Genomic DNA, 14,525 nt, shown 5'->3' on the forward strand with positions numbered 1-14,525 from the left:
ACATATGCACAGGGACAATCTTGCTTAGAGGTAGTGTTGTGACACAACCTGCAACAAGGCAAACTTAAAGAGAAACAGATTTACTAATTGTCTGAAGGGAAAAGTTGGGAAATAAAGATACACAGTATTGGTTAGCAGAGCCCACACGGCAATTCAGGTAATTAGCACACTCAAGAGTAAAGAATAGAAAGCTAATTTACAAGCAAAGTGTCAAAATTACAGCTTTTGCCGCACTAAAATTGTGTGTGTGTGTGTGTGTGTGTGTGTGTGTGTGTGTGTGTGTGTGTGTGTGTGTGTGTGTGTGTGTGTGTGTGTGTGTGTGTGTGTGTGTGTGTGTCTCTCTCTCTCTCTCTCTCATATCACAGAAGCATTACACATATAGGGCCATATTTTCTGATGTAACTTCACCTAAGCCAATGGCATTTCACCGACAATGACTCTGGCCTTCAGTTTTCCGCATCAAATCAATCAGTTTTGATTTAGTTCTACATAATTTACCTTTGCAATGAAGATGCCTGCATCCATGATGGCTTTGATGTGCTTTAGCCAACCAGAATTCTCCAGGCCCCATAGGAAGTCACTCATTGAAGGGGACCTCAGCTCACAAACTGCAAAGCAAGCCACATTTTTAATATATAACAGAACATTTTATTTCACAGATTTCTGATGACTGTTCAAACACAGGAATTCACAGATTCCTTGTGTAAAGCAAACATCTTTTAGAATGGAATGATTTCTTCTGAATATATTTAAGGTTCTATACAACATGTAGAGGCTCGTTCACCTGCACATCTAAAAATGTGATATATGCTGCCATGTGCCACCAATGTCCCTCTGCCATGTACACTGGACAAATGACTGACTCTATGCAACAGAATAAATGGACGGAAATCAGACATCAAGCATTACAACACACAAAAATCTGTGACAGAACATTTTAACTTGTCTGGACACACATACTTGAAAGTTGCCATCCTCAAGCAAAAGAATTTCAAAAACAGGCTGAAACGTGAAACTGCTGAGCTGGAACTCATACGCAAACATGATACCATCAGAATGGGTTAGAACAGAAAAAACTGGAAATCTCTCTCATTACAATAGGTAATTTTCATTTTTAGGTATTGTCACCTTCTTATCCACAACCATGCTGACTGAATTAGCTGTGACGTAACATGCCCATCTCTGTGTTCCTACTATCTGCTTCTTCTTCTTCCACTTCATGAATCTAACGAAGTGAGTAACAACTCACGAAAACATATGCCATAATAAAATTGTTAGACCATAAGGTGCCATTGCACTCGTCGTCATTTTAACAGTAGGAATGGAAGCCAAGTTTTCAAATATGAACTCTTTGACAGAGGGAAAGGACGATCTTGTGATTAATGATCAAAAGTTGGAGTCAAGAGGATTTTGGGGTTTCCCCACACTTCATATGTGACCTTGGCCAAGTCCGGCAGGATAAAATTTTCAAAAGTGGCCATGAATTTTGACACAAACAAATGAAGCCAGCCAGTGAAACTGCTTGCCTTAACTTCAGGCAAATTAAGGTGCACTATCTGTAAGAAGCATCCCGAGGATTAACTCAATACAGTAAAACTTTTCATATCTGGCATTCTATTACCTGGAACTGGCATTTTAACCATAAGTAAATACAAATAAATACAACAAATACTGTGTAAGTTTACAGTGTACACCACTACTGTTGCTGGTAAATAAAACTCTGCATACATTTGTTGTTTCTTAATATCTAATCTTGTTTTTCCTTTAGTGTTATGCATTGCTAGGTATTCCTCTCTATTATCCAGAATATCTGAATACCCAGAAACCTCCCGGAACCAAATCTGCCAGATATGAAACAGTTTACTGTAATACCATGAAAACAACTGGAGCTTCTCAGACAGAAATTTCTAAAGAAGATACATTTATTTTCAACATTATTTAACAGGATATCTACAGCCCACAACTGAATGTTCTAATCAGCACTGAAGCAGGTAAAAGGCTATTTTTATTCATAGATGTGCTGGGCTAAGCATCCCAGGGTGACATTTAGAAGTCCTGATACAAAATAAATATTTGATATTTATCTTAATAGCCTGCAAATGGACAGTGTGAATAAAATCCATTCTCTTGGCTGCCTACAGCTTTCCAGGGACCTCAGGTGATACAGTGGAGGTAGGAGTAGTGATTGCTGCATCTTTGCATATATTGTTGGCAGAGAGAATGCCCATTACACCAATTTATGCAGAACAGTTTATCCTCCCACACAACATACTGATTGTTAGAAGCCCACATATTATTCCAAAAGTTATTTTGTTGATATATATTAATGGAGGTACAGGCCTAGCGTTCCCCTAGAACTGACTGAGGTGTTCTGGATAAGCCAAATGGAAAAAGTCTGAGAGGGAATCCCAAAACACACCATTACAACATCATTTAGTAGCAGAGAAAGAGCCGGGCTAGTCAATGTACTATCAAAACAAAAAAGCAGTCCAGTAGCACTTTAAAGACTAACAAAATAATTTATGCAGTGATTATTATTTATTTATTTTTGTTTTTAATTATTATTTTGTTAGTCTTTAAAGTGCTACTGGACTGCTTTTTTGTTTTGACCATCATTAGCTGGACTGTCTTGAGGGAGGACTTCTCCTGTAGGCATTTATTATTATTATTCTTATTACTACTCCTTCTCCTCCTCCTCCTGCTACTATTACTATTGTGCCTAGGAGCCCTAGCACTCAACAAGCACAAAATAAAAAGGTCCTTGCCTCAAAGAGCTTAAAAACTCATTATTTCTTTTTCATTTTGAAATAACACATGCAATTCATAGAATGTTCAGAGCAAACAGCAAATATTGGGTTGAGACATTTACTCAGCTCTCCTTTCCATCTTTGATGGCTCAAAAAGGATGCCCAAATCTCAGATGTGAACACTAAATCATTATGTAGAGATACACAATGAGAATGTATGCACCTAGCATGGGATTCAGATGTCCTGTTAACTGTCTGTGACGATCAGAGAGAATTAGATATAGATATATGAAAATTTACATATATCTCACAGAGCTGGAGGGAACCTCGAGAGGTCATCAAGTCTAGTCCCCTGCCCTCTTCACAGAGCCAAGCATCATCCATTTGACACTATGCATTTCATGAAAATTGATCCCTTGAAAGCCTACATGCTACACATTAAATTAACATTTTCACCTCTATAACATTTCTGAATTTTTTTTTTCAATCTGTATGATATTAGTTTCATCTCACTGTAATTAAGTACGGTATCTGTCTTCATTCTCCCTCCCCGTATCTGATGAAGTGGGTCTTTGCCTGTGAAAGCTTATGCTCCAGTATATCTGTTGGTCTACAGGGTGCCACAGGACTTCACATTGTTTTTGCAGATACAGACTAACATGGCTATCCCCGATACTCTTTTTCAGCTATTCAAAAATTAATAACTCAGGCAAAAAAACATTTAAAAAAAAGTGAAATCTAGTCTCAGTCCAGTGAAACACCTACTTTAAAAAAGCCAAATTCTGTGCCACCCATTTTAACATTTCAGGCGCCAAATACATCATATACACAATACCATGCAACTCCGGTGACGTGGTACAGCTGCACCAGCTTTCCTCATCCATGAAAGAAATGGCACGGTTCTATGATTCATGGAATATGGCACAACACTCTAACACACTTTTTAAAGAAGGGGTTAAATTCTTGGCTCCATTATGGTAAATGCCAAAATTCTCATTTACTTCACTATAGCCAGGATTTCACCCTATAAGCAAAATTCAGAATTAGTGCACATCAGGGTTCAGTTTGACTTTAACCTCTTCATGTAAGACCCATTAGCCTAAAGTGTAATATATAAAGTATTGCAATCTTCGAACACAGAGATTGTCACAGAAGTTTATTTTACAAGCCATTTTCAAAAGGCTTTTGCAAAAAACCCCAAGTAATGGCACTGAAAGCAAACAGTCTTTCAAATGAATAATGTTCCTGTGCAGATGGAAGCATGAGCAATCAGTAGCTGAATTTTAAGTGAAGCTTCTGGCTCTGTTTGCAAAAGCTTAGGGTAAAGCTGAAATACTACTTTGCTCATTCCTTCTACCAAACCAGAATCAATATTTACTTACCATTTAACCGAACAAAGTCTGTTTTGTCCTAAATTGGAGTCCAAATATTTTAAGTAACATTGGCTACCAATCTGGGATACTGACTTCTGAGCTATAGTCTAATACTAAATTCAATGAATGCTGAATTCAGTTACTTGGCAAAACGTACATGAAGTCGCACAAATATCTGTGTATCAGAAGAAAAGGAATCAAAAGGCTTGAACTATAAAAGGCTCTGCAGCTATTTCACATGGACAAGGGGATGGGGCAGGGCTGACCTTACACACAGGAAAATGGAAGTGCCATTTGGGGCAGCACACCGTCTGGAAGGTCGAGCAACTCACAGGTTGCCATTATGCCTCTCCCCAGTACCTGGGCTGAAGGGGAGAAGAAACAACATACTGTCACGGCTAGAGTGCTCTCCTGCAACAGCGCCAGACGGGAAAGCAAGTTAAATTTTCCTGTTTCCAGCAACTTAAGGCCTATGTTCAGTCATGGAGGTGGGGGTGTGCACGCCAAAGTCAGTGTGCCAAACCCTGCAGTGCCCAGCCAAGCAGAACTGCCAGTGAAGTGCAAAGACAGCAGGCTTTGTTCCCATCTAAGCAGCTGATGCTCCTAATATTAACAGGAGTCTCTATTCGCCATGTTTAGTGTTCAAATACAAACAATGAGCATGCTGTGCATCACCTAAATGAAAATAACATAATAGATTAAATCCTAGCAGCCACCGGGGCATGGAAACTAAACTCACCCAATGAGGGAATACAAATATACTACCAAAGCAACATTAATGTTGAATCTTAATTGTAGGGTGACCTCTCTCTCACCACCTCTGTTCTCAAATCCTGGCCTCACTCCAACTTCCTCTTCTGCTCTCCTCCCCTTCTCCCATAAGGAGAGGCCTTTTAACCAGTTCTGTGGCACCTTTAAGTGAGCTCAACTGGCCCTAATTAATTTATAGCAGCCCCGTCACAGCTGCTTCCACAGGTCAGCTGCTCGGTATCTCTCTGTTCTTAAGCTATGTGTTGCTCCTCCCCTTCTCAGCTAGCCCTCTGGCCTGACCCTGCCACATGGGACTGTTCCTATAAAATCAGGATATCTGGTCACCCCATTTGGCTGAGACCAGCCCTACACACAGCTCCTTTCTGCATTCTTTACTGCCTAGCACAGGAATAATTTGGAAAAGGTTGTGTATAAAAGATACTGCCTGGCCACAGTGATCACAACACGTACACCCACGAGGGTATAGACCACGCTGCCTGACTCTTTGACTATGCCTTGTTATGTCCTTCCAGGCAGCTTTTCATGGGAAGCAGGATTCGTTCAGCTGACTTTGGCCCAGCACTCTCCACACTGATTATGGATCTTCTGAGGTGCATGTGTGAAGCACTGGCCAGAATTTGACCAAGTTAAAATTATTCAATACATTGAATGATTTTGTATTTATTTGGACAGCAACTCAGTGAAAGTTCAGTGTCCTTAAATTTAGTGCTAAATCCTACTACCTGGGGCAAAGGAAAATGGAGCAAATTTGAGGAGGAGTAATTAGGTCATGGGTTAGTGCAACAAATATGCTAATCCACAGACAGAGGAAGCACCGTGGTTGGAGTCCTTGTTCCAGAGTTTCAGGTATTTCCCTCTGATGCACATCTATCACCCCTCTGTTCCAGCACAGAGAGCCACTGCAGTGCCCAGGCCCTTTGCACGCTGGCTCCCCAATGCAATGGATATGGAGTTCATCCAATGTTTGGATTCTCCCCTGAGGGATCAGAGGGCTGTGTTTTAACTTATTTGTGAAAGCCACATCTACACAGCACTCCACTTCCAGAAGGGGAAAGCAAATGAGCAAGATTGAAAATAGAAATAAAGTACAGATTTACATATCTCATGCCTAATTTGTACAGTCTCACGCTATCATGCTTCCAGAAGAGGCTTTTATGGATGCAAAAAACAGCCACGTAGACAGGTTTCCTTCAGAAAAAAAAAAAAAATCTCGTTTTCGAAAGAACCCTTCTTCCACATTCATTTCAGAAAGAATGACCTGGTTGGAAAATGGAATTCTATCCCATGGGAACTTCTGACATTTTAAAATTTGCTTTTATTCAGAATCAGAGCAAAAACGGTCAACATTTCAAAACACCTCAGAACATAAATTATTAAAAAAATTGATTCAAAATCATCCAGATGTTTTGATATCAAATTGTTTCATTTTTATAAGTAAACCTTAAAATAAAATATATAAATATCAAATATACGCATCTATAAAGGCAAAAAGAAATTAAGCCATTGATACAGCCAAAAAGAAATGTTTTACCTTATCAAAATAAAACAAAATTAAAAAAAGTTTCGATATTTTCCCATAGAAATTTTTATTAAAATTGACAAAGCATAAAATGTTTCATTCTCCAAGACGCTGGATTTTCTGATGGAAAATTGTTATGTCAGAAAAACCTAAGGTAGCACTATCAGGGAGTTTATATGAAATCCATCATAGACAAGTCATCTGCGGTCTCGATTATCCTAGACTCAAGAACCAAGTTTTCCTTTTGCTCCATTTTCACTCCATTGATATCAGTGCAACTACAGCATCCCTATTTTATGCCAGTGGGCGATCAGAAACAGTTGCTCTGTGTCCCCATATCATCATCTCCCCACTGCCCACTGTTTTCAGATCCATTTACTCTTTCAAAAAGATTTCCATGCTCCCTGAAATGTTCCACAATGTCTCACTCTCAGCACATAGTGTGTGTGTTAATAGCTAAATATTTGCTTGGAAGTAAGAAAAACAAACATTTACACTGTAGTTTGGAACAGGGTAAGCTCAGTACACATTAACACAAGGGTTTAAAATTAGTATTAAATGCATACTACAGTAAAACCTCTCTTATCTGGCAGCCCAAGACTGGGAGGTTGCCAGATATTCAAATAATTCTGGATAAGAAGAGGTATACCTAGCAAAGCATAACACTGAAGAAAAACAAGATTAGATATTAAGAAACAAACAAAAATGTATGCACAGTACTTTATTTACAAACAAGAGTAGTACTGTACACTTATACTGTATTTGTTGTATTTATTTGTACTTTCTTTCACTACACTGAACTTCTGGAAAATGTAATTAAACTTTACATATGGCTAAAATGCCAGTTATTTGAGAGTTCCCTATGATAGAATGCTGGATATGAAAGAGCTTACTGTAATATTATCTGTATTCTTTTGACTCAGGGTTACTTTCTGAACAATTTAGGCAAGACCTTTCGAAAAAGAACAAGAGAAGCAGATGATGGCAGGTTATTTTAACTGGGACAAGAGAGAGGCTCGAGAGCACCTTTACATCTACTACATATTTGAGACAGTTTCAGAGTCTGTCTACACAACTATCTATTTGTTCAAGAACTCCTCCTATATGGTTAAGAGCCAGCACCACCAAATTTGGTATACAGTTTCCTCTTATCATAATTTAAAGCAAGATAAAGGTCTGGCTGGGGGACTGGATGGTTCTGAAATTCCCCCACCTCAAACTTCACTGCTTGCTGTTCTGCTTTCTCACTGCCAGGGAGCGAGGGAAAAGTGGAGTTTCCTGCATTCCTCACTCCAGCCCTGGCAGGCAGGAAAGCTGTACATTTTGTTCTTGCTCCCTGTCAGGGACAAGACCGGGAACTGCCAGTGTCTGGGGGTGAGAAGAATCTCAGGGCAGGGGGTTGGGATGTGTGCACAGGGAAGCAGGAGTCATTGCAAAGGGCTGAGTTGGAGGGGGGGACCTCAGGGGTTTCAGGAGTCAGGATTGGGAGTGAGCAGACGTTCAGGGATTAGGACTGGGAGGGCTGAGGAGAGATTCAGAACTGGGGGCTAGGGGAGTTAGGGGGCACAGGTTTTGACAAATACAATTAAATAAGCATGTGCATTTTCCTTTTATTTTATAAAAATCATAATGGATTTAAGGACCTGAACAATGCCAGGTAAATTTGCTAGTATTTTATAAAGCATTTTCAACTGTTTTAAAATTGATTTTCTGACTCTTAATTGACTTCACCTGTCCTGAGCTGAAAGGCATAAGGTGTAGTAAACAAGCCAATCTGATGGTGATCTTCTCTTTAATATTCTGGTACCTGTAACCACGGCCTGGACCTCTTGTATGTATCATTTTTTAATCATTCTTTCCAGATGTATAAATGGAAGACTGCAAGGGGGAAAAGGTTGCTTCAACAGGCTGTCATCTTTAAAATAGATGCTGAGATACTTGGTTCCCAAACTGTGTGAAATGTTAAAACCATAGATACATAATAAATAAATGATGTTGCTTAATAGGCCTTTTGGGCATCGTCCCATCTGATGAACTTCTGCATTATTTTAGAGCCAAAGCACATTAGTATTCCACACAGCTTGGTGGATGTTTTTATTACATTATCTGTGAGGGACTTATGCTGAACAAATACAAGGGCAGGTTTATTCACTTGGCTTTACTTCTAGACAAACAATACATTGCCATTAACTGAAAATCCTTCTGTCTCATCCTCTAACTTTTAGATCAAGGAAATTACAAAAATAATCCACAGAGAGGCTGATGTAATGTATGAAAATAAATGGTCTTGAAAATACTGAATTAACCAAGGACTCCACTTTGGTCCCCCTGGTCAGTATCCTCTCCTGCAGTCATACCCTCTCCCTAGCCCTGTGCCCCAATTGCTCAGCTCCGGTCTATACTAGGAGGTAAATTCAGTTTTAGATAGACATATCCAACTACAAGAATTGCATAGCTGGAGTCAACTTCTCTAAAATTGATTTTTGCCACAGTCCACACAGCAGGAGGTTGACGGGAGAAACTCTCTCGTCAACTTCCCTTACTCCTCGTAACTGCCAGGAGTACCAGGATGAGTTCGATTTAGCATATCTCCACTAGCTGTCCTACACTCAACTCGGGAAGATCAACTCCCAGACAGACTGTTATGTGTTAATTCAGCACCAACTCTGGAGAAGGGATAGCATCTTTATGTATTTGTATAACATCTGAGACAAGGGGGACATTTTTATGATTGGGGCCTCTGGGCATTAACCTAATACAAATATAAAATCATAATAATGGGTTGGGTAATCCTTAATGACATCGGTGGTGACTGACATAAGAATTACTTTGGTTTCAACAAAACAAAGGAGAGTCCTGTGGCACCTTTAAGACTAACGGATTTATTTGGGCATAAGCTTTTAAGGGTAAAAACCACTTAGAGTCCATGAGAATCTTCACGCATCTGATGAAGTAGTTTTTACCCACAATAGTTTACGCCTAAATAAATCTCTTAGGCTGTTTCTACACATGCCACTTTCCTCCAAAAGTGGCATGCTAATAAACAACCCGAACTATGCTAATGAGGCATGGATGCAAATTTCCAGTGGCTCATTACCATAAGCTCACGTGATTTGGAGTCTGGAAGTCATTCTTCCGGACTCCAAAACAATATGTAGAAGTGCGGCCCCTGGGGGTGTTCTTCCGGAGGGAAGTCAGGAATTTTCAGGAAGAAGGGGCCTCCAGAAGGAGGACTTCCTTCCGGAAGAACACCCCCAGGGGCTGCACTTCTACACGTTGTTTTGGAGTCTAGAAGTACATCTTCTAGACTCCAAATCACGTGACCTTATGGTAATGAGCCACTGGAAATTTGCATCCATGCCTCATTAGCATAGTTCGGGTTGTTTATTAGCATGCCACTTTCCTCCAAAAGTGGCATGTGTAGAAACAGCCTTAGTCTTTAACGTGCCACAGGACTCTCCATTGTTTCTCCACAACTACCCTTCTGACTCTAGTTTCCCTTGGATTACTTGTGTGTGTGTGTGTGTGTGTGTGTGTGTGTGTGTGTGTGTGTGTGTGTGTGTGTGTGTGTGTGTGTGTGTGTGTGTGTGTGTGTGTGTGTGTGTGTGTGTGTGTGTGTGTGCGCGCGCGCGCGCGCACGCGCGCATGCGTGTTTATAAGGGTTGCATCCATATGATTAAGCATTGCACAATCAGGCCTCATGTGACTTGCATTGTACTGAACATAAGAAGGCCTTAGCATTTACAATTTAAAAAGGCATAAATTCCACATTTACGCATGAAATAAAAATAATCACAGTTACGTATTTTACAAGCTCAAACTCCAATATAAATTGTCCACTAATACCCAAACCAAGGCAACTCTTTTTTAAACAAAGGCTTAAAATTTATGATGTCTTCACCTGAGTTTCAGGAGAAAAGGTAAAGTAATACCAAAGTTATAAACCATAAAAGTAAAAGAATATTGGTGAAATCCTGGACAATCTATATGGCTTTTTATTACTGCCTTCAGTGGCACCAGGATTTCACTTGTTCCCTGAAATGTCACACAAAGTAAGACACTGTTGTAATCAATAGCACATTTTTGTTTTGATAGTATCTGGACTGGCACGGCTCCCCCTCCGTTATTCTTCTTCTCTGGATGATGATATGTGGTACAAGTGTTTTAGTGAAGAAGGAGATATACACAGTACAATATTAATAGTCCTGATTCTTCTTTCTCACCAACTTTACAAGTGAAATACAACTGACTTCAGAGAAAATTACTCTGGATTTACACCTGCGAGATGGAATTAGGCCACCTCGCCATATATTGGTATCAACAAAATTTTACCTTCAAGCATTTTTTGCAGACTGCTCCTCATGACATGGATGTTCTCAATGCCAATGAACTGAAACTTGATATTGGAGTAATTGTCTTCACTCTCATATCCTTTCCCTGCTGCTCTGTTTGCCATTGCATTGAGCTGCAAAAGGTGTTTTGTTTAAAAAAAAAAAAAAAATAATAATAATAATAACAATAAACTGACAGACAGCAGGATATAGGTTATGCTCAAAAGACAGCCCTAAGTCTATTTGGTAAAGAAAAGAAAAAGGTGTTAGTTAAACTATTTAAAAGTTCAAAGCTTGTTACTCAATACTCTCATTTTATTGATGCAGTCTAGTAGCTACGCCTTTTTAGAAGGCTGCTGAAAGCCATAAAGGCATTTATTCAATTACTCATAAATGGGTCAACACTGTACGGTACTGTTAATATTTTAGCATTTTTAAACAATAATCAAATCAGCCATTGGCAGAGGAGAGAACAGCACTATGGTGTAACCTGCATGGGGATGAGTATGCAACATCCTTAGGGTTCTACATTCACAAGGCAAACACACACCTCTCACCCCCCACCGCCATCAGGCACTTAAACCCTTCTCCCTGCTTTTTGGCCCTCTTTTCCCTCATGCAGATGAGCCCCTTCCACCCCTCAGAACCCCAACTGCCAGAAGAGGTTCTACATTCTAGCGAGCCAACAGCCTCCTGAAACCATTTTTGTGTCTGTGCCAGTCCTTCTCTTCTCTCCACAGGCACCATGCTGGTTCTTAGCCTAATCCATCTAGCCGAGTGAGGCTAGAGAGGGTGCCAAGAGGTGCAGAGACAGGTTTACTCTGGAGTGGCTCTTCTCAATAGTTCCAACCCAGCCCTCCTATGGTAGCCAGAAACACTTCCTCCTCCTGACTTGTCCTTTTAGCATGGAGCACCTCAGATTTAGCCAGCCCCTAAGGACTAAAAGAATGGTCTATAATAAATGGTATCGCAGAGAGGCGGATCCTCATTTATGCATAAGCTCCTTTTGTATGTACTCTATCAGGATCTTTCTGAAACCTCATCATTTGTTTGTGTTTGAGTTAGCTAGGGCATAAAAATTAGGCTGAAATTCCGTTTTAAAATACATGTTCATCTACTTTGGGCTGTTGTGTTTGGTGTGTGGGTTGTGGTAGAGTGGGCAGCCTGTGATATAAAGGAGTTCAGACTAGATGAACTAGTGGCCCCTTAACGTTCATAGAGTTGAAGTTGTGAAGTTTGCAGACTAAGCACTTAGGAGAAGGCAAAGTTAAGTGAAATACACACATTTAGTGTTGCGCCAGTTGGCAGAAGAGGAAGAGAGAAAGACGTTGCCCCGTCTAAAGCAACTCCATTCACACTGAAAAGCAAGCCAGCATAGTCTTGTGCTACTCTAGTACTGTCCCACCACACTTCCGCTTGGCCCTGAATAGTTGTCTGCCCAACCTCACTCTCTTCCCCAGGTGTCGTCTTAACCCTTCCTTTCTCTCCCTCTAGATCTCCTCTTCTGTACCCTATAACTGGCTTGGCTAATAACATAGACTGAGTCTAGACTACATGGACCATTCAGAACAATTTGTACGGCAAGGAAATTGATTTTTTTTTTTACTCTCAAAAATATCTCCAGGAAAAGGCAAAAGGCATCCAAAATGGAAAATTTTCTCAAGTCCCATGAAAATAAATACCATGAACAGTCCCTCTGAAAACTTTCCAGTTTCACAACAACATCCAAGTATTTTCATAGGACACAAAGAGGATGTACTGCTGTGCAATACATAGTGATTTAAATCAACAATAACTGTTCAGATCTTATCATAGTGTCAGCATGCGGAAATGAGAAGGGTCTTCATGCACAAGACAACTGTTTAGATGGATTGAAATCACAGGCCCATTTAATTATGTTGTGTTATTATGGCTCTCATTTCTACCCCCTATGCTGTGGAGGGGATTCAGGTTCACAGCTGGAGCTGAGCACATACACCACACACCCTTCTCTAGGGCACTGCTACAAGGTCACGTTTTATTTGTTCTTGCCCAGCTGACATAATTTGATTGTCTTATCAATTACTGAACATTGCCTTTAACTGTAGAATATAACCAGAAGTGTTCTATTAACCACTTTACTGCTTCAGATTTGTAAGTACCGTAATTCTTCCCTGATCATTAATCTTCCATGGCTATAGTGAGGATGCCCAACATACCAAAAAGTTAATAAAAAACACACTTTCTTGACGCTCAGGAACAATTTAAAAAAAAACAAGCAAGCGGTCACAGTAACTTCTCCTAGCTGAGGGCATGCTGGCCCCGCCCATACTAGCAAGTTCTTTCAGAAAAATCAGGCCTTTTTGAAAGAACAAGCGGAGCCTCCACACACAAAATGCGCTCTTTCATTTTGAAATCGAAAGAATGTGGCTATTCTTCCAGAAGCCCTTTTCTGCTCCCGAATCAGGAAAAGTGCCTCCTTTCAAAAGCTTCCTTAAAAAAAAAAAAAAAAAAAAAAAATTACAAGTAGATACTCCATGGGCCCTTTTTTCAAAAAAGCAGTCCTCACGGTGCCGGACTTTTTGATCCCTGGACCATTCGTTTCAAAGAGCAGGGAGCCGTGTGGATGCTCTCTTTTGAAAGAGCAGATTGACCTTGCGATCCATTTTTTTTTTGTGTGTGTCTGTGTGTGGACTCACTTCTTCAAAAGAAGATCTTCCAGTAGAGATATTTCAGCAGATTATCTTTCGAAAGATTGCTGTAGACACAGCTGCTAACTGCACCTACATGAAACCACAAAAGATACTCACCTGCACCAGACAAGAACTTAATACTAAGATTCCGATTAAACTGAAAAATATATTTGGAATGCAATCAAAAGCATCACGGAGCATCTAATCAGAGGCAGTAGTATTGAATGGAAAGTGCACTGAACTTGACATTAGACAATCAGGATTTGCCTTGGGCCTGCCTTCTACTTGCTTCCTAGGCTTGCAGAGGTATTAAAATTCTCTCTCTCTCTCTCTCAGTTCCCAAAATGGGAAGGGGACTATTGGTACACATTCCACTGAAAAAACACAAGCATTTTGAAATTTTCAGTTGAAAAGCCATGTAATATGAAGAGCACTATGTCCAATTTTCACTGTCAGATAGCTTTCAGCTCTAGTTTTATGCATATATTTTAGAATTTTCCATAGCGTTCTTCAGAATGGTAAGATCCCTCCTGTCCTGCAGGCAGGGCTTGTGTCTTTAAAGGAACTCAGTGTTATTCACGCTCATTGGCAGTGGCAAAGGGAAGCAGAGCAACACAGCACCAGTTCACTCTGCTCCCCCACCTCCCCAGAGCATAATGCACCAGCTCACAGACAGCAGGAGAACAACAGAGGCAAGGACACACCAGTGTCAGAAGCCAGAGTCTAGGGTCTACAACAAAGCAGGATGCATAGCATAAACAAGCAGTCTGTTGGCTTCCTTGTTTAGGTACTAGCATGAGCCAATCAGCGTGCTACAGGGGACATCACTCCCTCCCTGCTGGGCAGTGCTTCCTGCACAGCCTAGCTTCATTGAGTTCCGCAGCAAAAGAAAACAAAAAAACAACCTGTCCTAAGTTTCCAATGGCAATGTGGCAGCCTCACTAGCCCAGAGTCCTAGACATTGCAGGTTCTTACACCAATTCTTGTTTCCACTCTATTAGCAGCAGTCTTTCTCCCCATATAGCATTAAAATAAAATCACAATAGACTCTTCAGACTCCATTTTGTCAAGTGTTTATTCTTTACTTAATGGCTGCAGTAAGCACCTGTGTA

At 40.4% G+C, this 14,525-nt stretch overlaps 1 protein-coding gene across 2 annotated transcripts in view; it reads right to left on the reverse strand.

Moving 5' to 3' along the window:
* MTMR7 (myotubularin related protein 7) overlaps positions 1 to 14,525 on the reverse strand; it is a 71,563-nt gene that overhangs the window by 18,521 nt on the left and 38,517 nt on the right. For both annotated transcript variants that reach the window (XM_074992847.1, XM_074992848.1), the window contains exons 7-8: positions 10,743 to 10,875; positions 499 to 608 (exon numbers count right to left, since the gene is read on the reverse strand). In XM_074992847.1, the coding sequence (XP_074848948.1) occupies positions 499 to 608; positions 10,743 to 10,875 (243 nt within the window). The remainder of the gene's footprint in view (positions 1 to 498; positions 609 to 10,742; positions 10,876 to 14,525) is intronic.

The sequence above is a fragment of the Carettochelys insculpta genome, chromosome 4 (genome assembly GCF_033958435.1).
Source record: "Carettochelys insculpta isolate YL-2023 chromosome 4, ASM3395843v1, whole genome shotgun sequence".
NCBI lineage: Eukaryota > Metazoa > Chordata > Testudines > Carettochelyidae > Carettochelys > Carettochelys insculpta.